A 24,670-nucleotide genomic window follows, 5' to 3' on the forward strand; every position below is an offset into this window, starting at 1 on the left:
TAACGTGAGTGTTCTCGGTGGTCAGAAACAAATGTAATCGCATGGCAGGATGCTGTAAAAGGACCAAACCTCAGCCAGGAGAACACCTGAGATAATCCATCCACAATACGAGGTTAGTCATTCATATACTGCTGCATGGGCTGGGCTGTAGTTACATCCCAAGGTTTTAAAAACTGAGCTTAAATAAATGATTAGCGGTAATAAAAGCCGAGGGAGGTCAACAGTGATCACTGACTGTTTTAGGAGCTTTTTGAAATTAAATAGAAGAAAATACATAACAAATTCAAATCAAATTCAATTTTTATTTGTCACACACACACAACCATACACAGTATGACATGGGGGTGAAATGCTTGTAGCTGTACAATGCCCGACCATTAAATGACAGAAGAAAAGTTTTACAATATTTACAATTTACTACAAAAATTTACAAATTAACTTAGGAATTTACAGTAAAGAATGTGCAAATAGCAGAAGAGATTATAAAGATAAGGATTATAAATTATAGGAATTATAGGATTATAGGAAATGTGTGGTGGTGCGTGTGGTGACGTGTGTGAGAGTCCAGTCTTATAGTGACGTGTTTGGGAGAGTCCAGTCCTACACCTGGTTCAGGCCCCGAATAGACATTAAACATGTTAACAACACAAAAGCCATATTAAACGCAGACTACTTTAGGCCCGGAAGTAGGATTCGTCACGTCATCACTTAACGATAGCCGCCACCAAACAACTGAGTTATTTTTACACATCTCCCAGCATCTGGCCAATCCACCACCTTTCAGTGTTTATACGGTTACGGAGAAAAAAAAACAAAAAACAAAAAAAACATCGGCCCATAAAAACAAAAAATCAGCAGCCAGTCCAGCTATGGGTCCCTTAGTACCATCATCTCAGACTGGTTTCTTGAACATGACAAAGATTTTACTGAACCCCACAGTCACCAGATCTCAATCCAACAGAACAACTTTGAGATGTGGTGTAACAGGAGATTCTCATAATGTGCAGAAACAGTGTGATGCTATCATGCCAATATGAACCAAACGTTTCCAGAACTTTGTTGAATCTATCCCACGAAGAATTAAAGGCAGTTCTGAAAATGGGGTCCAAGCTGATACCTGATAGGTGTATTTTTTTTTTTAAAAGTCTGTGGTGAGTATATTTAAAGCTGATTAACAAACAAAAACTGCCAAATTCACAAGGTGTTACCGCATGCAAACCTTTATAGCTTAGCATCTTTTATTGCACATCTGCAAAACAATGTCATATTTTATATATATCTCCAATCTCCAATTAGAAAACGTGTCAAATTTATTGTGCAACAGAATCAAGTGATATTTCAACACCAAAGCATACTCGGATGTACACAATGCAATCTGGGCATTTGCTCTTAAAGCTCACTCTACCTTGGCATCTAAATGCTGCGAGAGGTGGGGGGGGGAGGGGGAGTTGGGTGCGGTGGGAGGGGTGGGTGCAAGCAGGCACCAGGAATATGAATTCATAATGTACTTGACACAGTTTTGTTGAACAACACATTATTTAGTGATAATTTTCTGCATGTTAATAATCTGATCTGAAGTCAGGCTGTAGCCTATACGCTGTGTTCCCACTGAATATGTATTTCTGACCACACTGAGGGTAAACATGTTATTTAATCATCGCCGTGTTGTCTGTCATTATTGCTTAAGTAGGGTGAACAAACCCCAGGTGTTGTACACATAGTACGAGAGACTTTTCTGTAGGGAGGCTGGCTGAACATGCTCAGGATTTAAACGATACGTGCCGTCCGTGCAGTCTGCCAACTTAAGGTGAACTGTGATCTGTGTCAAAACGTGGAGCTGGAAGATAGCTTTATTTCTGCTGTGTTATAACAGACATATTAAGGTTTTGCATAACATGCAATTTACTCGTAATAGCATTCTATCTATCTATCTATCTATCTATCTATCTATCTATCTATCTATCTATCTATCTATCTATCTATCTTAGAATTAGTAAAATATGCCTTTATTTTAAATAAGTGTAAATTTTCACACCCATACAGTCATACTTGAATGATTCAGTATGTAATTATACCCTTGGGTGAATTAATTAATATCTTGCCAAGTTGGTTGTGTAACTCTTCAACTTTGCATTTATTCAAATGCTTGCAGTGCAGAGATATGATTTCTGTTAAATGAACTATTTCAGGAACTGGTCAACTTTGATTACCAGGTGAAAGTTAAATCTAATTAGCTGCCTCTAAATGTTTAACTACACACGGTAACTGTGAATAAAAGTATCAATCGTCTTTGAAAAGCATGAATCCCGATAAAGTTAGCAAATTAATTTTCGCATTTTTTTTCTCTCTCTTGCATTTGCTCCATAAACTCTCTTTATTATTATGAAATGTAAAAGAGTTCATTCCCAATGTTAATTCGCATTTATTAACATTTGCAGTAGCCCAAGGCTAATTTCTTTCACATCCTGCCTACACTGACCATGGCTGCAGAGTTCAGATACAAAAACATGCTAGTTCCCATAACAACCCCATTTAAAATTCAATGGTATGTATGCCTGTGTCTGACCTTCATAGGCTTATCATCCAACTGTGAGGTTATTCAGTCTGCGAGCCAGATACGACAGCATGTACTCCTCATCTTGAAATCTGCATCGGCCAAAGTAAAGAACGGATTTTTCATCCAATCATATTAGTTATAAGAAACTTACTATGGCAAGTAGACATGTCTAATGAACTGTGAGCTACTAGACAGTGCCTGACCGGTTTCTCCCGGCCTTATAGTCTGCTACCACACAAACACTGAGCTGCATCTGACTGGTTGATTGCCTCTCAAGGACTGTCTGCTTCAAACCAAACTAACACGGGGAGCTGTTTGCAAACTTTTTCATGTAATCCAGTAAAATGTGCTTCTTAAAAAACATCTAAAACAAGAGTCATGCAGCTGCTGAATATGTTTTCCTATTTGGAAAATCTTTTGATGATCAGAGGTACGGGTTAAGGGAAACACTCCTGTATACAGTCACCTACCCCTCAACTTTATGCAGATGAGAAGTGGTCAACTTTCTGCCCTGTTGCTACCACATGACATTGAACAAACAGACATAATACGCGGAAACATGACGGATGCTGTGAACACAATCATAATGACTGCACAGAGGCAAGAAATGAAGCTTAAGTGTTAAATGTTAAGTGAATAGTCACCCTTTAGTTTATAGTAATGAAAAGAAATTGCATTTCCCCTCACCTCAGCTTTATTTTTTATTGTTTTTAAGCTCACTTGAGGTCAAAAAACTGCATTGCTTTTGTTCAAACTGAGGAATCGTATTAGCAGTTAAAGGTCAGCTGTTTTCAGTGGAAACGTTCTGTTAAATCTAATTAACAGCACGAGAAAACAGGTGGAGGAAAACCTGCAACTATCTGGTAAGCAGAGCTGCAGCTAAAGAGCCACGTATCTCCCTCAGGGCTTGGTGGAGACTAAAGTAGAGCCAAAAGGAGAGTCAGTGCTTGCATTTATCGGATATTCAAAGACAACTTGTGTGAAAAAGGCTTTTGAATCCAGGATGTAAAAATGCCAACCTCGATCAAACGCTTGTCTGATGGACTTCTTGGACAGAAAGTCAACACATCATCATTTCGACCCATGAAGTCAGAGTTGTGAAAAAAAAGGTGGTAATGGAATATTTTAGTAACTGGCAGAGCGACTGCATTGTCGCTTTATCTGTGAATGGATGACCCTCAAGGAAAACTGAACTGAAACAATAAGCGGATTGGGGGAGGGTGTCGGCGATGGACTTCTTCTCTGATTAAAAACTACATCTGTAATTACCACACGATGGGGACAGGGTCTTCTGTTGAGTTGATGAGTGTTTTGTTTCAGAGTTAACATGCTCCAATTCACCTGTCCCCATGAGGGGCAGCATCCACTTCTCTGTTTTGCAGCCGGGCCTTTCAGCTACTGGAGTTGTCTGCTATGTGTCTAAACTGGAGTGGAAGCCTGCTCCTAATCATGGCAATCACTCATCTGAGAGAAACCTACACACACACACACACACACACACACACACACACACACACACACCCTCCCCCCAATCACTTCAAAACACAGCTATTTTTAAACTCCCATATATGTACAGTGTTTTCAGGCTATTGCGATTATCATTGATTTGTCTAAAATGACAGTGCTTGGAAGCTCAGAGAGATTCAAGGGGGCTCCCTTCAATTTCTACCAATGAGGGAGCAAATTATTACTGATTTCATATCAGCCGTGTTCTGCTGTCAGTCTGCAAATTCTTAGGACTTTGTGGCTGTGGAAGGAAAATCTGTGGTGCAAAGCTAAATTAGATTTGCCCATGATGTGTTTGACTGGCACCCATTATGCGCAATGGACAAGTGGGAGCTGCATGAATGGGTGTGGGAAACATTGCTTATATCTCAATTCTGCTACGCTTTTTCCCTCTGTTTTTGTGAAGCAGGTCCCCATTCATGGGTGATTAACAGGCAGATCAGGGAGGCGGGCAGTGTTGCTTGGTTGGCTTTGACTAATCTAACTGCTGCTGCCTGGCTTGAGAAATGGCTACAGGCTGGTATGGAGTATCCAGAAAAGCAAAGAAGAGAAACGCTGGAACTTTATTCTACTGTATAAAGTGCCACCCTCACAGTGGAAACCCCTACACGCTGCCTGTTATGCAGTCAAATGAAAAAAAAAAAATCCTACAAAGTGTGACTGACAACTCCACAGATTAAACTGATTATTGGATGTTGCTGGAGTAAAACCAAAGTCAACACCATGAGATGTGGGTCGTGAAATGTAAACAGCAGCTTAATCCAGATGACAGAGTCACAAATCACGAACCTGAGAACATTTATTTGATTATTTTTTACTTTCGAGTGAAGGCACCTATGGACGTTAACCATGCACTGTAATCATCATGCCAGCGAGACAGCGTGAACACGCAGTGACCAGATGGACTCGGATGTGTCACCATCAGGGATGAGTGGATGTCTTGCACTTCATTTTAAAAGAAAGGTGTCCGAATGTCCACACTCAGATAGGAAACATTGTTTGTGGCTTTTATTATTATATTCTTCTTTAAGAAGACAGATGATGTGGAAAGAAAGCTACGGGTCTAACACGCAAAAGCAGAAAGTGTGCATTTGGATTCATTAGAGATTAAAGCGTTTTTTGTTTTTACTAATATAGTTTGACATGGACGGAATTAAGTGACAGCTTGACCACTCTGTAATTTGTTTCTGAACAGCATCTCCATCTAGTGGGGGGCAGCCGTCACGCTCTCGCCGACTTGATTTCACTCTTCTCTCAGCACTCGCCAGTGTCTCATGAGCTCCACGTTCACCGTGCACGAGGAGGGGGGTCGTGCGGGGAAAGCACCTGAAATACTTTCCTGTGATCTAAAATTGCTGTGCGTGACCGTGACGGGATCTCCGAAGTGTCAGTTGGCAGAAATGACTAATATTGAAAAGTCACAAATGAGAAAGAGAGAGAGAAAATATAACGTAACAAACTTGCAAGACTTCAACAGACAAAAAAAGAAGAAGAAAAAATGAAATCACGAAAGCCTTACTGTCGCCATCACACGAGTTTCTTTCACACAGCTCGGTGCCCTATTTCCAGACGGCTCCGTCTACCTGCGCTCCGAGCCCCTCCCTCCCCCTCTACCACTCTCTCTCTCTCTCTCCCCCCCCCCCCCCCCCCCCACCTCCACCACCTCCCTCCTCCTCGGAGTTTGTGTTGCACTCGTTGCAGTAGGAGGGTCCATGTGCACAGAATGACGTCGCTCTGACTGCAAGTCCGACTCGACTCCTTCGTTTGTTTTTAATTACTCTTCTTCTTCTGTTTTTTTTTCTTTTCTTTTCCAGAATCGTCAATCTTGGGAAAAAAAATTTTTCTTACGGCCATAATGTGAGTGTGATTATCCGTCGCTGCCGTCCGACCCATCGCTGTCGTTTCGTCCTGTCAGGAGCAGCGGCTCGCTGTTGAGGATTACTAGTGATAATACGCAGTAGACTTCTCCGGTGTGTCTATCTGTCAAACTGGCAACAATGTATTGGAAAGAGTAGAGGGGTGAGGAGGTGGGGGGCGGAGAGCACGTTGGTTGATATTTATTGACTTTGCTTCTTTTTTTTGCGTTTTTCTTTTTCTGTCCTCTGGATTATCGCTGCCCAGCAACACAGCCACCTGACAACTCTGAATGTCGTAATTAAGGTAAGGACGGACGGAGCCCTGTGTTTTAACTGTACAGTTTTAATTCGAGGTGATAATGAAAGCAAGTCCCCCTCGCAGTTGGTGTCGGGAGAACTGGATACTTACGGACACTGGCCTTGGTGCTGTGGAGGAGAAAAATAATAACTTTTAACCGGGACCGTTAGCCTCTCCCCTCCGTGTCTGCTCTTTAATAAAAGTGGCCAAGAAGTTTATGCACTTTAGGAAATCGCCACCGTGATTTAGAGCAGCGTTCGTGGATTTAACGTACATGCGCTCACCTGTCTGCGGAGAGTGATATATAGGGCTGTCAAATTCTGTCTAAAAAGTGGCTTAAATAATTCATACTTTGATCGTAGTGGACGTAATCATTCAAAAGCAATACATGCGAGTTTTAAAGCAAAAAGGAGTAAAAAACGGAAACAATATAGCAGACGGACGGGCTTTTGGCTTCTTTTTTCATCTACTTTTTGTATTCTGCGCACACGCAAAATGCAGACTTGTGCATGTCCTGCAAAGGCAGAGCGATCGCGGCAGGACAACAAGGAGGGGAATTATGAGTCTGACAGCTGTTCGGGTTTTTCCCCCTTTTTTTCTTGTTTTACTTTCAAATTCTCTGCACATGTGCACAGGACAGCCTGTTTTTTTGCAGACAGCAACACTTTAACGCCGATATCTCGGCCGCTCGCTGCGAGCCCTTCGCGGACTTGCACCGTTGCATGCAAAATAAATAGCTTGAACATTAACTCCAAACCAGCCAGAAATCAATGCAATTTGTTGTGTTTTATCGTCCGATTGTTCCCAGTGATGTTGAATCGTTTTTAGCACACAGGGAAGCCGCTCCGGCTGCCTAAAACAACAGTTCAAGTTGTGTCGCAGCAATGTTGTGGCTGCATGAGCGATAACTATTGAGTGACAGCTTTCGGGCCAATCCATGAATGGGGTCTGATGAAGCTGCTGGATTTCTGGCCGAGCTGGCCAATAGAGACGCAGTAGAGGTGGGAATAAAAAGAAAAAAAGCCCAGGTGACGTCACATACAGATAAATTAACCCTTGTGGTCTGGGTTTCTTTAAGTTATCGCTGCATTCCCTGTAGTGCGCCGATAAGGGGTTTGAATCATGTGTGAGAGGGAAATACTGTACAGATTTATTTTGGACTTTATTAGATTTAACTTGTTTAAAAAAATATGAGACACTTTAATCTTAAAAAATGTTGCCCGTGTAAATAAAACAATCAAACAGGGGCTTCACACTCAGAAATCTTTCAGTTCCTCCACATTGTTTTTTTTTCTGCCTTGTTAGGTTTCACTTAAGTGCAACTTTTTATAAGCTATAAACAGGAGACTGATTAGATTTTAAAGGAAAATAAAATTGCATAATCCTTTAATATGTAACGTAATCTTACATAGTCTCTTTATCAGAAAGTAATACTCTTAAAAACCTTTGCCAACTATTGTAGCTCGACTGACCCTGTTTTTGTTTGTTTTTTGTCTGTTTGCCATGTTTACTAGGTAACTCAATGAGCCAGCAATGGAGACCAAAAGATACCAAAGTTTCTTTGATGGAAAGGACACAGAGAACAGATGGCCTCAGGTCCCTGGCACTATGGAGTACTGCTGCAGTACAGAGGATTCAAGTCTGACTGGCAGTGATATCCTGATGGACATAGTTAATGTCAACTGCCCTGCTGGAAGCCCGGCCACCGACTGCAAAGACAACAATACAAAAAAGCAGGAGCAGCCAATGCTGCAGCTCAGCCAGAACCAGCCATTTGTTCTCCCACACTTCAACAACTCACTCCTTGGTCATAAGCAGGAAATGGACTCCAAAGAGCTTTCCAAGACTGTGGCTGAGTCTATGGGCCTGTATATGAATGCTGCCAGGGAGGCAGATTTTGCTTTTAACCAGCAGGGAGCCAATACCAGCCCAGGAAAGCTGTATCCAGCATGTGGACGGCCTTTAGAGGAGAACCAATGTGGTCCCACAAAGAGCCCCAAATTGAAGCCATTTGGTTTCCAGCAGCCTAGCGCGACTCCCAGAGAATGCACCGCGGGGACCCCGGTTAGCTCAGCATCTATGCTGGCCTCTTCTCTGTCCTGCAGTCCCCAAACCTCCAGTGCCATTTCCAGCCCCGGAGGCAGCAACAATATGGTGTCGTCTACCACCAGTCCTCCTACGTGCTTTGCGCCTCTGTGCTCGTCTGTCAGTAGCCCTGTCAGCCAGACTTCGTGTGCTGCAACTCTAGCCAACATCAAGCGCAGGAATTCAGTCACATGTAGCCCTGTGGAGTCCAGCACCGTGGGCTCACCGCCACTCACCAGCCCGCTCAATGTCATGAGGTCTCCCATGTCCAGTCCTCAGAGCATGAGTAGTGTGAGATCCCCTCCATCCTGCAGCACTACATGTAACATTAGGTCCTCTGTCTCAAGCCCAACAGCTGGCAGCTGCTCTAGCAAAACCACCAACAACTGCAACACAGCAATGCCCTCCATCTCCAGTCCGGCCACAGCAGGCAACATGACTGCCAGCAGCCCACAGAACCCCTCCTCTGGTGGGTTTCCTGTGTCCAGTCCTGCTGACGGACTGGGTCTGGTGCAGAATGACACGAGCAGCCCGGAAGCAGGGCTGACCAGAGAAACGGACTTCAAGAATTTCGAGTTCCCTAAAGTAGAGATGGTAGACGGGGAGGTGTTCAATGTCGGCTTAGATCAGATGGGGATGGTTAAGTACATAAAGAACGAGCCTGGGACTGACTTCAGGAGCATGTGTTTAGGCAGCTCCAAATGTAACGCGAGCAACACGCCCTTTATCACGCAGATTAAGAGTGAGCCAAACAAAAGTGAGGGATGTATGAATCAACAGCCCTACGGTGAGCAGTCACCATCGATTGGCCTCTTCTCTGCGTCTGAGACCACTTATCTGTCCCTGAGGAATAACATTGATGAATACAGTCTTTCCGGTATCTTAGGACCCCCTGTCTCCTCTGTGAATGGGAACTATGAGTCTGATGTGTTCTCCAACAATGTCCTGTCTAAAGGGGTTAAGCAGGAAGCCACAGATGGCAGCTATTACCAAGAGAATAACAGCATGTCCACATCCGCCATTGTTGGAGTTAATTCCGGTGGACACTCATTCCATTACCAGATTGGAGCGCAAGGAACAATGTCTTTCACGCGGCACGATGTGAGGGACCAGACCAACCCTTTGTTGAATCTAATTTCACCCGTAACGGCGTTAATGGAGTCGTGGAAATCTCACCCGGGCATATCCCAGGGGTCTCTCGCAGCCAGAGGTGAAGGATATCCGGGTCAGAACTGCATCTCGGACGGCATGTCGAGGTAAGGAAGAAGAAGGTGTATTTAGGCAGTCTCTGTGTGTGCCTGTTTTGTGTAAATATCAAATCATGTTTGGGGGTTTTTTTCCCTTCAGTGTACCTGTATAATAGTATGCCGCTCCAGAGTCTCCCATAGATGGAGAGCCAGTTTTTTGTTTAGTTTTTTTGTAATGGGACTCCTGTTGCACAGGGGATTTAGGGCGTTTGCTTTGAGAAGTGCAAAATAATAACAACAACAACAGGGCTTGGGAAAGGCAGCGGAATGCTGGCTGGGGGAACAGGAATTAAAGGATAGGGTCCAGGTCATTGTTGTAGCAGCATGTGACCACAACATTATCGTCTCTCTTCTTACAGGCCTGTGTTCTACTGTAAAACAGAGGCAAAGTTTGCTTCTTATCAGGGGCCTGTGTGTACGTACAATAACAAAATTTATTGGTCTGTTATCAGAAGTTCTAGCTGAGACCTTGTGTAATGCAAATATCTGCTTTTATGGGCCCTAGGCCTTTGGTAGCATTATAAATTATGAATGATTGATCACAGGCTTTGGTTGCCAAACTGATGAAATAAACAGTTGATTTTTGTGAGGGTGGTGGTGGAGGGGGTGGAACAAAACAAACAGGCCAAAGGGGGGAAAAAAATCGATAACAGCCGCCAATCTGACATAGTGGAACTTTGACACAGTTGTTGTGGTTCCAGTGTATTCTACTGTCCCGGCTGCATGTGAAGGAGGTGAATTATCAGCACGATTAATAATAGTGAATGTCACAACCGTAGGCCATAAAACACACGGTTGTGTTGCTGAAAATACATTGCTATATTCGCCTAACAGTGACGGATGCTGCTGTTTATTTACAGTAAGTCAAAGAATGGTTTGTGGTATATGGAGAATTTGCACGTATTATAAATGTTTTTAAATAACAGAGAGTGCCTCCTAGTGCTTTATAAAATACACTTTGCTATAATCTATTTATGCTTGGGGATGTCATAAATTCACAGGTTTTATGAGCTCGAGCAAAGACGCACTAAACAAAACCATAAATGACTTCCTGCTTACTTGGATCGCTTTTGATAAAAGTCAGACGCTTGCTGTAAAATAAGTGCAGCACTGTATCCGAGCCTCCGCTGGGATTTTGATGTACATTGCTTTGCTATGTTTGATGTCTTGGTGTAATTTTTGTCCTTTTATGTGTTAAACATAGATAGCAAGCACTCTGTGCTCTGTGCCTGCCCTTGTGTGTATCTGTGACAGTGTTTATTTCTCTTTCATCTAAAACATTTGGCCTGATTATCATATCAAAATTACACGCTTTCTCCCGTTTGACGCGCTTTTCAGCTTCATACGTACACACTTGTCTAGAAAGTAGATACTGCGTCTGCTTGTTTGTGCATGTGCTATAACAAGGCTTGCAGCTCTGAGGAGACTGATACAGCCCGGTTACCTTGGAGGCGACCCATATGGCAGGAGCCAAAGCGATGTTGACGGGATCACTGCCACCTTGGTCCTAATGAGATCCAGCTTAGCCCTAATGTCAGACAGGATGACAGTACGAGGTGGGCCACATGGCAGGCAGTCAGGCAGACAGGGAAGCAGACAGATGCAAATATACATGTGTACATACAATACATGCACGCACACACACGCACGCATACTGTATACATACACATGTGTGTATATATATATATATATATATATATATATATATATATATATATATATATATGCATTAGGCAGAAGGCAAGACTGCGTTTTTTCTTCAGAGGTTACTGCCTTCTTTCAGTTTCCTGTTGTACTACTGGTGCTGCATTGATTGACAGCTATACTTAGGCATAAACACAGGCTTAGTGTATCCTGCCTGAAATTTGAAAAAGCACTGTGGGAAAATCTGTGGTACCGTCCAGCTTTGGACTGACTGCATGGTACCCGGGCCCAATATTTCATAGGCAAAAATGTTACGTAACCATTAAAAAGCACAACTAAAACTCTTTGATCCGCTGAAGCCTTGGATGACAGAGTGTTAAATCCCTTGGCTCTTTTTTTTCTCACTTTGGTTTCCTCTGTAAATGGTTTTAATTAAAAATGGCTGCTCATCTGAGCAGTCTGGATTACTTTGTGCAAAATGTTTTAACTTAGATTCAGAACAGAGGAGGAAGGGGGAAAAAGGAGTCCTGGAATATTTGTATTTGTGTGATGTTTAATTTAAACCTAATGCTAGGATAAAGTAGAATGGAATATTGCATGTTATTAGAAGCTTGAATGCAGAGATGTTCATTTAATATATGTGTTATAAATGTATCATTTCTGTATTTATTTGATTTTTTTGAGGAAAAAAAATAGTGCGCTGCAGTTTTGAAGATATATAAATATGGTAATGATCATAAAATGACCTACATTAGGGCTCTGGATTATGTTTGCTCACAGCCTAAATCTCCAAATCTCTTTTCACCCTATTTAGGGCATTTTTGTGTTGGTTTTCACAGCAATTTTTCACCACATAGAATTTCTCTAAAACTTGTCAGTGCTAACCTTATAATTTCATAATCCGACAACTCGAAGCCAACAATGCTTTTTTCAATTTAAATAAGCCCTTCCTGAAACTTGTAGCTTTCAGCCCAGCAACAGGAAAGTTGCCCAGCGCTGACAGACACTTTCATTTGTTTTAAACTCGCAGCCGGTTTCTATAGATTAAACGAGAGCACGTCGTGAAGAGGCACCGGATTCGAGCAAGGAGAAGGCTTCACGCTGGACTCTGGCCAACTCTCAATGTTCTGCAGAGGGATGAAAAGGCATACTCCTGAGAGCACGCTAATAAGGCTTTAATTGTATGTTCCTCCACTAAATTAATGGATGGAAATGATTTGATTAATTCAGACACTGCTGGATACTAATATCCAATTAAACCCCAACACCAGGCATGCACAGGGGCTCCCGGTGCATTATGGGTTCCTGACTGTGAAGCGGACAGCTGTTTCTTTGGGTTGTGAAAAAGGACGTTACAGGTGAAGGTGCTGGGGAATGGCTTCGGCTCTCACGTGTCTGCCCAGCAGACATAACAGTGTGGCAGAGATATTGTCTTTTGTTGCGCGCAAGCGTTTTAATTATATGCACTCTCATGTGTGCCGGTGAATATTTAATTAAATTGTAGTAATTAAGTGAAGACTATGATCATTTAATTGTGCTGGATATCATTTAAACCACTTATTCTGGCAAACTTCAAGGAGCAAGTTCAGATTTCAGGAGTATTCGTGTTGCTCTTCTTCTATTGTGTAATAAAATGTAATGAATGTCAGGCTGCTTTAGAAAAACTCTCTTAATCTTGAGTGTGTACGAGTTCTTGTTAACTACGTCTCAAGTGCAGCCCTGATACTCATCGAGCGTGAGTGCTGTTTTATGCGCTCGTGAGCAAGATGAGATTTATCATATTTATATATGTATATATGCGTGTAACTAGCACATAATAGCATAGAACTTTTTAACTAATACACTGGTTTTAGCTTTATGAGGATTGAAGACATCATGTTGTCATGCAGATTTTAGTTGTCACGTGTAGACAAAATCTATTAATAAATAAATAAAGAACGAACTAGATCTAAAACTATAACTAATGATGTCAAAATAATAGATATGTATATTTGTAGCATGTATCTACATATGTCTGGTGCTTTAGGAAGAGACTGGTGAAATGTTTCCCCGACACTGTGTAACCAGCTGTTAACAGCCCACTATAAAGGGGCTCTCAAAGGATGTTGGGAAAATGATACGCGCTATTTATTTAGAAGAAAATGAAGCTACATTACGTAAAACCAATTTAGTCAAAATGTGTTAGCCACAGCGCTGGCACGGCATACAGAATAATCCTTAAATAAAAAGACAGGTAGACAGCTTATCCTCTACAATCGAGTTACACGTGTTTTAAATGAAGTTAAATGCTGCACGTAAAATAAAGTAAAGTACAGTATGCTAAAATGCACAAGCACATCCGTGTACGGGGCTTTCTGTCTTCTTGGCTTCAGTGCAGCATTTAACTAAACCAGTCCTGCCGAGCACTCGTCACACTGAGCACAGAATAAAGTAAGGACAGTCTAAATAGGTTTAGATTTTCAGCCCGTGAATCATATTGATAAAATAAAGCAGTGGGATACCGCGGCTTGTAGATGCAAAATGGATTTTCAGTGTAATAAGATTTGTTAAGTCAAATCAAAATGTAGATCTCACAAATACAAATCAACACAGTGTTACTGCCTGAAACTTTTTGTGACCTCATCATACGTATTTAAATTTTTATCCCCTTTTATTTTGAATTGATGTAAAAACAGATGCATTGAAATGCATTAAAATAAAATAACATTAATGTCTAGAAAAAATGAAAAAAACAAAACGTTTGCAGAAACACACAAATTAATGAACACGCAGAGACCACAAGGATCCAGTTCTTTCAGGTCTTTTCTGTCTTCTGGGTAGCCCAGCACTGGTTGGTGTGGGTGGATTGGAAGCTGTGTAAAGCAGAGTCGAGAGGCAGCATTCAAGGTATGAATAGTAAGAGCTGGTCCAAGTGGTGAATTCAGCTGTCTACAGTTCTTAGAGTCTAAAAATGTATCCTTAAAAGTGACAGTAAAAGCTCTCCGTGAGGCGTTTCGGCTCAGGAAAACCTGTAAAGAGCAGTGAAAATGTATTTTATGGAACTTAGGAGTTTGTACGACTATGAATGTACATATTTTTTGTATAGTAACCTGTGTTTGTGATGTTGTTGGCCTTTTCTCTGTGTAACAGTTAACCGTTTTATGGGCTTATGCTTGGAAGCAGTTTTGTTCTTTTCAAAACAGAATTTCAGCATTGCGGATATCCTCAGTTCAGTCAGATGTTCATGGTGTTGTTTAGCCAGTGTGCTCATTTAGGTTATAAGACAATGAGTGTAAGTTTTGAATAATCATCACCAAGCTTTTCCTGATTGATTAGGTATCACTCAAGCAATTGGATCACAATTATTTAGGCATTTTGAGGACATTAAATTATCACCAACTTGACTTGGCAGTAGTGTTTGCAATTTTAGTACCATCACAGCCAACTATTGCTGTGCTGCAGTTGCTCTCAGCTATTAACTGTCCCTGGTGTGGTCTTTCAGGCTGTGTGAACCATGTTTACAGCAGCAGCAGCAGCAGCAGCGGGCCACTCTTTTCCACAAAAAACTGATAGACCAACTGGTTTCTCAGGAGCAATGAGCAGACACATAAAGTAATCCACATATCTCGTTGGGTGTGGCTGTATACCCAAACAGAGCTGAAAGGGCGTAAATGTTGAGATTTCTCATATCAAACAAAAGCTCATTTGTTTGATATGTCTGCATTTGCTGGATAATCTGGTAGTTTTTGCTAAGAGGTTCACCACAACAACTTTATAAGGTGATAATATGTCGGTGTTATGTTTATGGCTTGTCGTGCTGCCCAAACTGTATTTATGGTGCTTTAAGGGGGAAGTAATGGTCACCATTAAAATGTAAAGAGGCATATTCTCACCTCTGTCAGCTCTACTTTCACTTCTACGAGATTTGGTGTTGCAAGCATCTCTGTCCAACGCTCTGTTTCCATTACTTCCTTTACTGTTACTTCTCCAACACAGTAACGCTGAATTCATTTGCCGGAAGAGCAAAATTACATTAGCTAAGAGTTTAGCTATTTTTCCTTGGCTATAAAATAATCTTAAAAACAGCTCTAAATCGGGTACGGATGTGATCAGAATATCGCCCCTTATTTTAACAAGCATAGCCATGAGGATAAAGTGAAAGCCAGTTTTCTTTCCCAGCTTTTATGAATGGATATGTTTTTTACCTTGTGCTACCAGAGTGTAGGAGTAGATGCCTACAATGGATGTAATCTTTTTAAAAGAACCCAGATGATACTGTTTAGCACAATGGTCGGATGCTTTTGTTGCACAGAAAAGAAATCATGTTAAAAGTTCCCACTCAGCCTCTCCCACACACAGCCATGAAGGCGCACACACACACATACAAGCACACAACGCTGTCGCCATGGTCGCCAACAGCAAGAACAACAGCACACATTCTAGGCCGGACTTGACACTCCAATAAAAGTGTGGTTACTGCTGGCCAAGGCTCCTGGGATTTCAATGCTTGTCTTGTCCTCACTTGAACTTCTTCCTGAAACACAGTCTGGTGACAGAGGGCCAGATTTCCACTAGGCCGGTCCTGTAGTTGGAGATCTACTCTCTATTACCTACCGCTGACATTCCCTTCTTTTGTTGAGGTTATTAACAAACTGCATAAAGGAGGTGGAAACTAAATACCGGAGCTGCAACAAAGCATAGTGCATGCTTCTGTGTGTTGCCCTGATTTCTGTGGCGTGCTGCTGTGTGAGGTGCTGTGGCCGTCTTTTGTGCACCAAGTACTTTGTTTACCTAGCATGCAAGAAGTCTCAATGATTTCTCACAAGTGCTCTTGAACATCTCCTGAGTCATGAGCCTTGTGGGTCAGTTTGGCGATTTAGTCATACACCGCAGCTAGAGGAAAATATGCGCATATTAAATCACAAATTATAGAGATTAACCGCTCATAAGAGCCTATTGCTATTGTCATAAATAAAGAAAGTACCTCTTGTTGATCTAAATGCAAGGTGATGTCTCTTTCACTGGCTGGATATTATTCATTCAGCGCTATAAAAACCAATTAGATCTATATTTCATTTTTGGTGGAGAGGATGCAGAGAGAATCCATTTCGATTCACTCTCTCAGCATATAATTGTGTTCCTCTTGTATCCTGATATATTTGACTAAGCAAACAAGGCATGCCTTTATCATTCATGTTTAATTAGAGCTTGCCCAAGTATTCGTGCCAGAGTGCTTACGTTTAAGCCTGGTGTTTGTCTTGTCACTTTCTCCATGGAAGGGATGCCATGAAGGAAGACACTTCCAAAAAATGTTAATTGTTCAGCTTGCTTGAAAGGTTCCCAAAGTAGGTCATGCATAGTTGGCTCAAATAAACCAAAGGAACTGCGTTTGTGTGTTGTTGTTGTTGTTGGTGAGGGGGGGGGGGCTTCTGGGCGTTTTACATAACACTTTCATTCTTCCCTGAATAAAACACACACACACGAACATAGACACTCATACGAGGTGCATCCACTTTTACATCAGCAGAACCCGTGATTCAGAAAAGTGTGACTGTGACTTAAAACCATAACTTTGTCGATTTTACATTCACAAATACAAATGCGAAAAATCTGAGTAGGCAGCGAGCACTGATCGATTTCCTGAATCAAAAATTGTAACAAGTTGAACTTGAGCCTCTTCAGTGAGATATTAGTTTAGTCTTGTTTTCACTCTAGATTTATTTATATTTTACTGCTAAGGAGATGTTCTTGTAATTCTTTAGAAGTGGTCTTGAGCAGTAGTTCTCCAGGCTTTCTCAAGCCCTTTCAAAGTTTTCTGTGGATCCTTGTCCACTTTCTAATTCACTTTCAGTCCAATTCTTGTACCCGGACATTTTCAGTGGAATCATTTCAGCATCTATTGTACCTCAAGGGATGAACAGATCTTGTGTCTATACATAACAAGCAACTTAACAACGAACCAATTTTTAAATTGTATTTTAGGCTCTTTGTTCCCACCAGCGTTCCACAAAAACACAAGTTTGTTCCAGATTTTGTTGAATCTATGAAAAACACAGTTTGACGGGCATAAAATTGTATTTGTGCACAAACAAGTTGATTTCCAAGACCCATTGGCTTCAAATTTGATGTATCTTGGCTGGGCATGCCTTGTGTCCTTAAAAATCTTGAGGAAACTGAACAAGTGGAAGACAAAAGGAAAGTTTGCAGGCCTAGAAAACAATCTACAGCAAGGGGGAGGAACTCCAGGTCTCGAGGGCTGGTGTCCTGCAGGTTTTAGATCTCACCTGGGCCAACATACCTGAATTAAATGAGTAGTTCATTACCAGGCCTCTGGAGAACTTGGGGCATGTTTGGGAGGTCATTTAGTCATTTAAATCGGCTGTGTTGGATCAAGGACACATCTAAAACCTGCAGGACACCGGCCCTCAAGTTGCCCACCCCTGATCTACAGCATATAAACAGCTTGTGTAATTCCTGTCCTTAACAATAAAAAGTTAATCAAAAAACCTGATACATGACCCAAGAGATGAATATGCCCTTTCAGTTAATCCATATATCTTTCACTGAAGCATCATCAGAAATGGTCTCAGTGGAAGGACGCCTGTAAAGAAGCCATTCTTAAGAGAGGGCGGCGATGAAAGACTGAGGTACAACAGTGAGTCTCTACATTCATCTGTAAATGACAGTAGAGGCTCTGTAATGGTTTGGAGCTGCATTTCAGCCAGTGTTTTGGGGGATTTCGTCAAATTTTATTGAATAATTATCCACAAAAAGTGCCATCAAATTTTGATCCACCATGCAGAGCCAACTGTAAAGTATTTTAATTGGCAACAGCTTCATTATTCAGCATGACAATGATCCCAAACACACTGCCAGTTCAGTAAAAGCATACCTGGATATAAAAACACACAGTCATGGACTGGCCTCCCCAGAACCTGGACAATAACATGATCTAATCAATGTGGGATCATCTTGACGGAAAACAGAACAAAAGGCAGCCAAAATCCAAAGAATAGCTTTGAATCTCCTTCAAGAAGCCTGGAAACTAGTCCTGAAGACTACTTAAAGAAGTTAGAAGACAGCTTTCCTGAGAGAGTTCAGCCTGTACCGAATAAAGGTGGTGATACCAAATATTACATTACAAGGTTGTTAGAATTGTACACTCTGTTTTTGCCTTCGATACTGTTACTTCCTTCTATGTTTTCATATGTTTCAATAAGCACTGCAACTATTTCTCATTTCCTAGAAAAACATTAAAAAAATGAGAACTGGCTCAAGAGTTTATCAAAGTAACTTTAATAGCAAATAATATTAAATCATGTGAAGCACTGAACTATTTAACAAACTACTACCTATCTAGCAGTGTAGCTACTAGTAACTAGTCGTGTTCACACTTGTGAAGCTTTAAAATGGCTGCCATCATGACCTAGAAAAACATGTTTAGTGGGTACCCCGGGCTTCCTGCTTTGCTGTGGGATAAAAAACATTAAATGATTTGTGCGTGTCCTCTGTCAAGCATTTAGAAGAATCCATATGAGACGGTCCCACAAAACCCCTGTGATTGAGGATGGGGCAGCTTCCTGTGATACACTGACCCAGAAAGTAAAAGGAAGCTTCCGAGGATCAAGTGGCAGCTCAGAGAAAAGATACTATATTATAACTGAACCTGTTGCTAAAGAGAGAATTCACTAGTCTGCTGCTGCAAAGGGGTAAACATGTTTGTCAGGAAGTGTAATATGAGCCTGGTTTTCTGTAGAGGAGAGAAGAAAAGCCATAATTGAAGGGATATTAAAGGGTCAGCGTTCAAATTACAGACACACGAAAACAAAACAAAAACTTTTCTTTCTCTTTTTTTTTCATGACCTTGGGTTGTGTCTAGTCATGCAGAAAGTATTAGTTTCATTTGTCTAGGTATTGAATTCGTTTTCATTGCCATACCTGTCGACCTTCCTGTTTTGCCTATGAGTAACCTGTATTTTTTTTAACTTCTCCTCCACCATCCTCCCATATTTTCCCATATTTGTTTAAAAAACAGAAGAAAAATTTAAAAAGCCCAGCCCGTTTGATGTGTTTGTTACGACACATTTCGCTGTGGTGTAACAAGAAGAAAAAGCAGGGCGGCCCTGCAAACTTTCAGGCCTTTGTTTTCTGGCAGTATGGGTGTGAAGGCGGGTGCAGGAGAAAAAATGGTTATTATCTCTTCTAACTCACAATTTAGTAACAATTCTTGACTCAAGTCATAAAATGTATCCATTTAAATATCTATATTTTTGTACTTCTGGTGTTATTTCTGCCATTAAAAAATGTCATTATATTAGCATGAATACGTCTGAATGTTATAGTGAATCTCAAAACATATTTACTTACCTCCAGCAGTACTGAAATCTTCTTACTAGATAAAGCTGGTTGTTTATCTATCTTTTATTTTAATGAATAGTGGATGTTATAGTCACTAGAATGTGTTTGAATGCGGTTGAGTGTTTAGGAAAAACAATTAAGACACTGTTGATTTAGCATAAACTCCGCAGCTCTGGAAAATCCTCTGATCTTACTGTTCTCCTGGTAGATTTTACTGCACTGTACCTGGCATAGACAAACATGCCACTGTTCTGTGTCTGCATTTTCTTCTGCTTGCCTCCCTCTGACTTGGCTAGGACCGTCTGTTTCCCTGTAACAAAGTCAGTCTGGGGCTGTTTTGGGTTTCGACTGTTAAGCAGTAGCTTTCTTTTTTATTCACATTCTTGCTCAGCTGCTGGACCTTGGATAAAATGAAAGAAGCTGACTCACCACCATACCGTAATGTCGGACTATTAAGAGTAGAGCTGGGCGATATGAGATTTTTTCATATCACGATATGTTTTTTTCATTTCAGGCGATAACGATATCTATCACGATATAAGCCAAATAACTATATTTGTAAGATTTAAATGTGCCGTTGCTCACAAGTAAAACGTGAAATAATCAGCAGCTTGTTTTTATTTAAATATTTATTTCCCATAATAAGTTCAACAGGGTAGATGTACTTAAGGAACATGAGACTTTTTCAGATAAATAAAGGCAAATATTGCAAACTACACAAAAGGCAGCCGCTAAAGCGTTTAAGTTTCAAAATAGAACAAACGAAACAGACTAAATTGTCAATTCCACTTAGAAACAAAATATTAATTCTAAAAATAAATCTTAGTTTGTTTTACAGAAGAACAGACAAAACTGACTAACTTTTGTCAGTATCAAATAAACTGAGAACTAAAAGGAAATTCTCAATCTCTCCTTGTTGTATAGCTGAGCTTTTCAAACAGTTTTAACAGTTACTTTAGTCTGACAAAAGCCGAATGACGAATTAGCGCTTCCAGTCAGAGACTGAGGCTACGTCCACACGTACACGGGTGTTTTTGAAAACGGAGATTTTCCGTTTTCGTTTTAAAAAATAATCCCGTCCACACATAAAGGGAGAAATGAAGGAAAACGCTGCTATGAACATGCCAAAGCTGCAGGTGGCGCTAGATTCCTAACCGTGCAGAAATGTTGGCCAATCAGAAGTCTAGAAGCCTCGGTGGGAAAAAGTAAACAAAGCTGGGGCATAGAAGCAGAACCGAGTCGTATGTGTGGACGGACAGTAACTGTGTGTATATGTAAGCATTTAAACACTGCAGAGTACAATTAACAGTAACAGTATTGTAGAAGTTCATTTCACCGAAACAATAACGTGGCGCACAGTGTGACGCATGCACCAGTTTATTGTATTTCCAGACTTGCTTTCGGCACAATTTACAGTGCACGCTACTCTGTTTTTTGTCAGACTTGAAATAGCCGAAATACCTTCACACTACGGAACTTCTATGGCTCTTCTGTTCGACAATCTCTCCGGCATTGGAACCATCATCTGTTTTCTCTTCGGTCACGCTCGGTTGATTTTTCTAGTCGGCACACTCATTTCCTCCATTACGCGCTGGCTCCATTACCCACTGGCTGCTTCCCAAACAAACACAGGTGCGGCTTGGCACTTGTGCTGTACCTAACAAGTCACGCGACGTGACGCTGCGGCTGTGATTGGTTCGGCTCTGCGCTACTTAATTTGGATTGGCTGACCTTTTTTTTTTTTTTTTTTTTTTTTTTAAAGAGGACAAGAGCGGCGAGGTCTATCGCGATAGCTTAATTTCTCTATCGAGTAAAAGTTATATCGCGATACATATCGTTATCGTTCTATCGCCCAGCTCTAATTAAGAGACGCAAAAGGGTGGAATGTCACATTCATAACTTAATTTTTTAGTTTGTCTGACCACATGGATACTTTCCAAAAGACTGATATCTACTTTATTGTGGTTAAAATGTGAGATTGGCATTAAGATAATAAAAGAGACACAGTGTAAGATGTGATGTAAAGCACGAGTCAGGTTATTGAGTTTATTCATTCCGACTAGTTGCCAACACTTGATCTCTCATGCAATATGCAGTGTTGGGTAAGTTACTTTAAATTAGTAACTTAGTTACATTACTAGTTACTTCCATCAAAAGTAACTCAGTTACTTCAAGTTACTCGTTACTTTCAAAGTAACTAGTTACTAGGGAAAGTAACTTTGATTTTACTCAGACTTCTCTTGTTAATCTGTTGCTAACTGGATACCCACCAAGAGTGCCAGTCTTCTAGCTTGCTTACTTGCCACAAGTGCACTGTGCCACCTACCAAAGGAAAAAATAATGTGCATATTTCCACGAGAGAAATCCCACGCCTGGACCGTCGTTGACCGCCGCCAGGATTCTAGCCTACGTCACAGCATCATGTGCGCTTTTTACATCCAACACAAAAACTGCAGTCGTGGTGCTTTTGATTGTACTCTGAAATTCTGCCTTCCGAATAGGAAGATGTAGGTAACACCAGACTGCAGATGAGCTGCATACAGGGCTGGACTGGGACAAAAAATCAGCCCGGGCATTGTGACTAGAGACCGGCCCACCATTATAGGAAAAATCATGAAGCCTTTGAATGAAAACAAACGCTGTTGTGACAGTGATGTACACTGTCTTGATGGTATATATGTATCAATCTATCAATCGTTTGTTGTAAGACTCAGATAATTATTTATTAAAAGCTAGACATTTTAAGTGAGAATAAGAAAGTATTTCTTTGTGCCCCCCTTTCCCTGTTAATGCCCTACCTGGCCCCCTGGCAACACTTTGCTAGATCCGCCCCTGCACAGTTACCAGCTGTCAGCTACTTAGAAAAGGATCCTGGTGTTACTTGTCTCTCAGAAACAGTTCATAACTTCTCTTCAACTCATTCATGTCACCTAAAAGGTAAACCTGTTTCTCCATCACCTGTTCAGCTCTGATGATTCAGTAAGGACATCTCCTGGTTTCATCTTCATGTTTCCCTCTCACCAGATATACAAACCGATATCATGACCAGCAGTTTTACAGCTGTGGCTCCAGCAAACATCAGCTGATACTAGAAATTAATATTAAATAAATTCTAGCTGATCAAGCTTAAACGTGCTGCTGTTGTTTAGCGCAACATCCGCTGGTTTCCCCGTTCTGGCGCAAAGTGGACGATAAACAAACAAGAGAGAAAAGCCGATCAGCTGATCAGTTTCATGATTGTAGTAGAAACAGGAGAGGGAGGGGAGAGAATGAGAGAAGAGGCAGCTGTGCAGCAAAGACACAGAATAACTTCAGCTTTGTGTCTTTTTCATTGTAGCTTAAGTCCGGGACAAACTGTTCCTTTTCACCTCAATACGAAACGCGTAATAATTTCTCTGCATACGAGACGATTCCGTTTTTTAGGGAACGGCAACTCTAATAATTAACCGTATGAACAAAATAAAGTTCAACATCAGTAACATAGCACCCACCCAGCTGTATAGAAACCCCGTCATGCTAGCTAGCACGCAGTATGAAAAAGTCAGTACAACGAAAATAAACTCCAACTAAACCTGGTTTATATCTGACCCAGATAGACTGCAGGTCATAACTTCTTACCTGAAGTTCAGTTCACCTGACACTCGGCCGCTTCGGGTCTCTCCTCTTGCCTCCCCTTTCTCTCATCCACCTGCTGGCCTCTACCACTTGCTAATGTTACTGAATCTGTGGAAGCTCCGCGACAGCCACCACACGAAGTAACGAATAACGAGCCTATCTAAATCCCAGTAACGAGTAACGCGTTCCTGATTTTGGCATAATAACTAGTTACCGTGCTCGTTACCACAATAATAACGTAGTTACTGTAACGCGTTACTTAATAACGCGTTAGTCCCAACACTGGTAATATGTACATTGAAGTTGATCGTACAGCCTGAGACTGTCAAATCCTTTGTGGCAATGATTGCAGCCTTTTAGGTGTGTTGTTGTTTTCCGAGCAACAGCCCTGCATTCAGCTACAAGGATGTACTGTATCCCTGGATTGCAGAAAGTAAGCATCGTCTGTGAGAGTAGGCACACTTTATAATTAGAAATGAAGACTGATTAAATTAAGGCTATGCTAACTCAGACTGGTAAAGCCTCACATTAGTTTTTACTAAAATTTGAACTGGATTGTTTTTTCTTTTACCCCAATCTACAATCTAAGATGGTTCACTACCAGCATGCATAGAGGGAATTTTGATGAATCACACTGTCAATATGGGCATCACCATAAAATATTGTTTTTCTCATTATGAATTTGTAATCCTAATGTTGCAAGCTGTTGCAGAATAAATGGCTGTGCAAATGAGCTTTTGAGCTACACTTATGGCACTTGGAGTGCATACAGTGTCTCGGTGTGCATTCACTATTGTATAATTTAATACCTTATGTGTTGGATGGTCAGAAATCATTGTTGCATTCGGCTGGCAAGTTTACATTTTAAACCTTCTTTCATTGTGCCGGTGCATTGTCCTCTCACACAACGCAAAGCTAATGCTGAAAGGTGACAGTGAATTGCCATTTCAGCACAATTTGTATATAGAAGAGGGAACGAAAGACCAGTTGTCATTGAATGCATCTAGTTTCTTCTGGGTTGTCTGCGAAGAAGGATCTTATCCTATGATTGTTGCTTACATGCCTGAAGTTCTTTCTTCATTCCAGTATTATTACTCACACTTGTTTCACTGCCTCGATGCTGGTGCGATGCTGTGTTGTTTTAACTACCTTTGCAGTGGTATGTTTGATGAGTTGATAAGATGACTGTCTACCTGAGCATGTCTAAAATAGAAACACAACTGCAGAAAAAGGAAGATGAGGAAATTATGCAAAGTGATGACCTACTTTTTCATATGACCTGCTGCATACAGGTTAACCTTGGTCAATAGTGAGGCGGGAAATTACATTGAGTTTATAATAGCACGAGGCAAATGACTACACTTCAAAGTATGTATGTCAGTTTTTGCACAAAGAATTAAAATTACTCTCAGAAAAGGTCAGATTTTTATGCCGTGAATTTACTTTTATGGAGAGCCATTGAAAAAAGCCTAAGAAATATTTCTTCCCTTTAGGTTGAATAACAAACCATGGACACATTTGTCTG

General features: G+C 41.1%; 1 protein-coding gene across 2 annotated transcripts in view; it reads left to right on the forward strand.

Moving 5' to 3' along the window:
* Positions 1-5,775: 5,775 nt before the first annotated feature.
* The window catches only part of nr3c2 (nuclear receptor subfamily 3, group C, member 2), an 86,396-nt gene continuing 67,501 nt past the window's right edge, over positions 5,776-24,670 (forward strand). Inside the window, exons 1-3 of one of the 2 annotated variants that reach the window (XM_085356883.1) lie at positions 6,017-6,033; positions 6,185-6,223; positions 7,732-9,558. In XM_085356883.1, coding sequence (XP_085213009.1) covers positions 7,751-9,558 — 1,808 coding nt within the window. In that variant the 5' untranslated portion in view covers positions 6,017-6,033; positions 6,185-6,223; positions 7,732-7,750. Of the gene's footprint in view, positions 6,224-7,731; positions 9,559-24,670 lie in introns of both variants that reach the window. The other variant, XM_085356882.1, reaches the window with a different exon arrangement.

This window comes from Diplotaxodon limnothrissa, linkage group LG6 (genome assembly GCF_057381915.1).
Source record: "Diplotaxodon limnothrissa isolate DT_005_m linkage group LG6, D_limnothrissa_male_GT1.1, whole genome shotgun sequence".
Lineage (NCBI taxonomy): Eukaryota > Metazoa > Chordata > Actinopteri > Cichliformes > Cichlidae > Diplotaxodon > Diplotaxodon limnothrissa.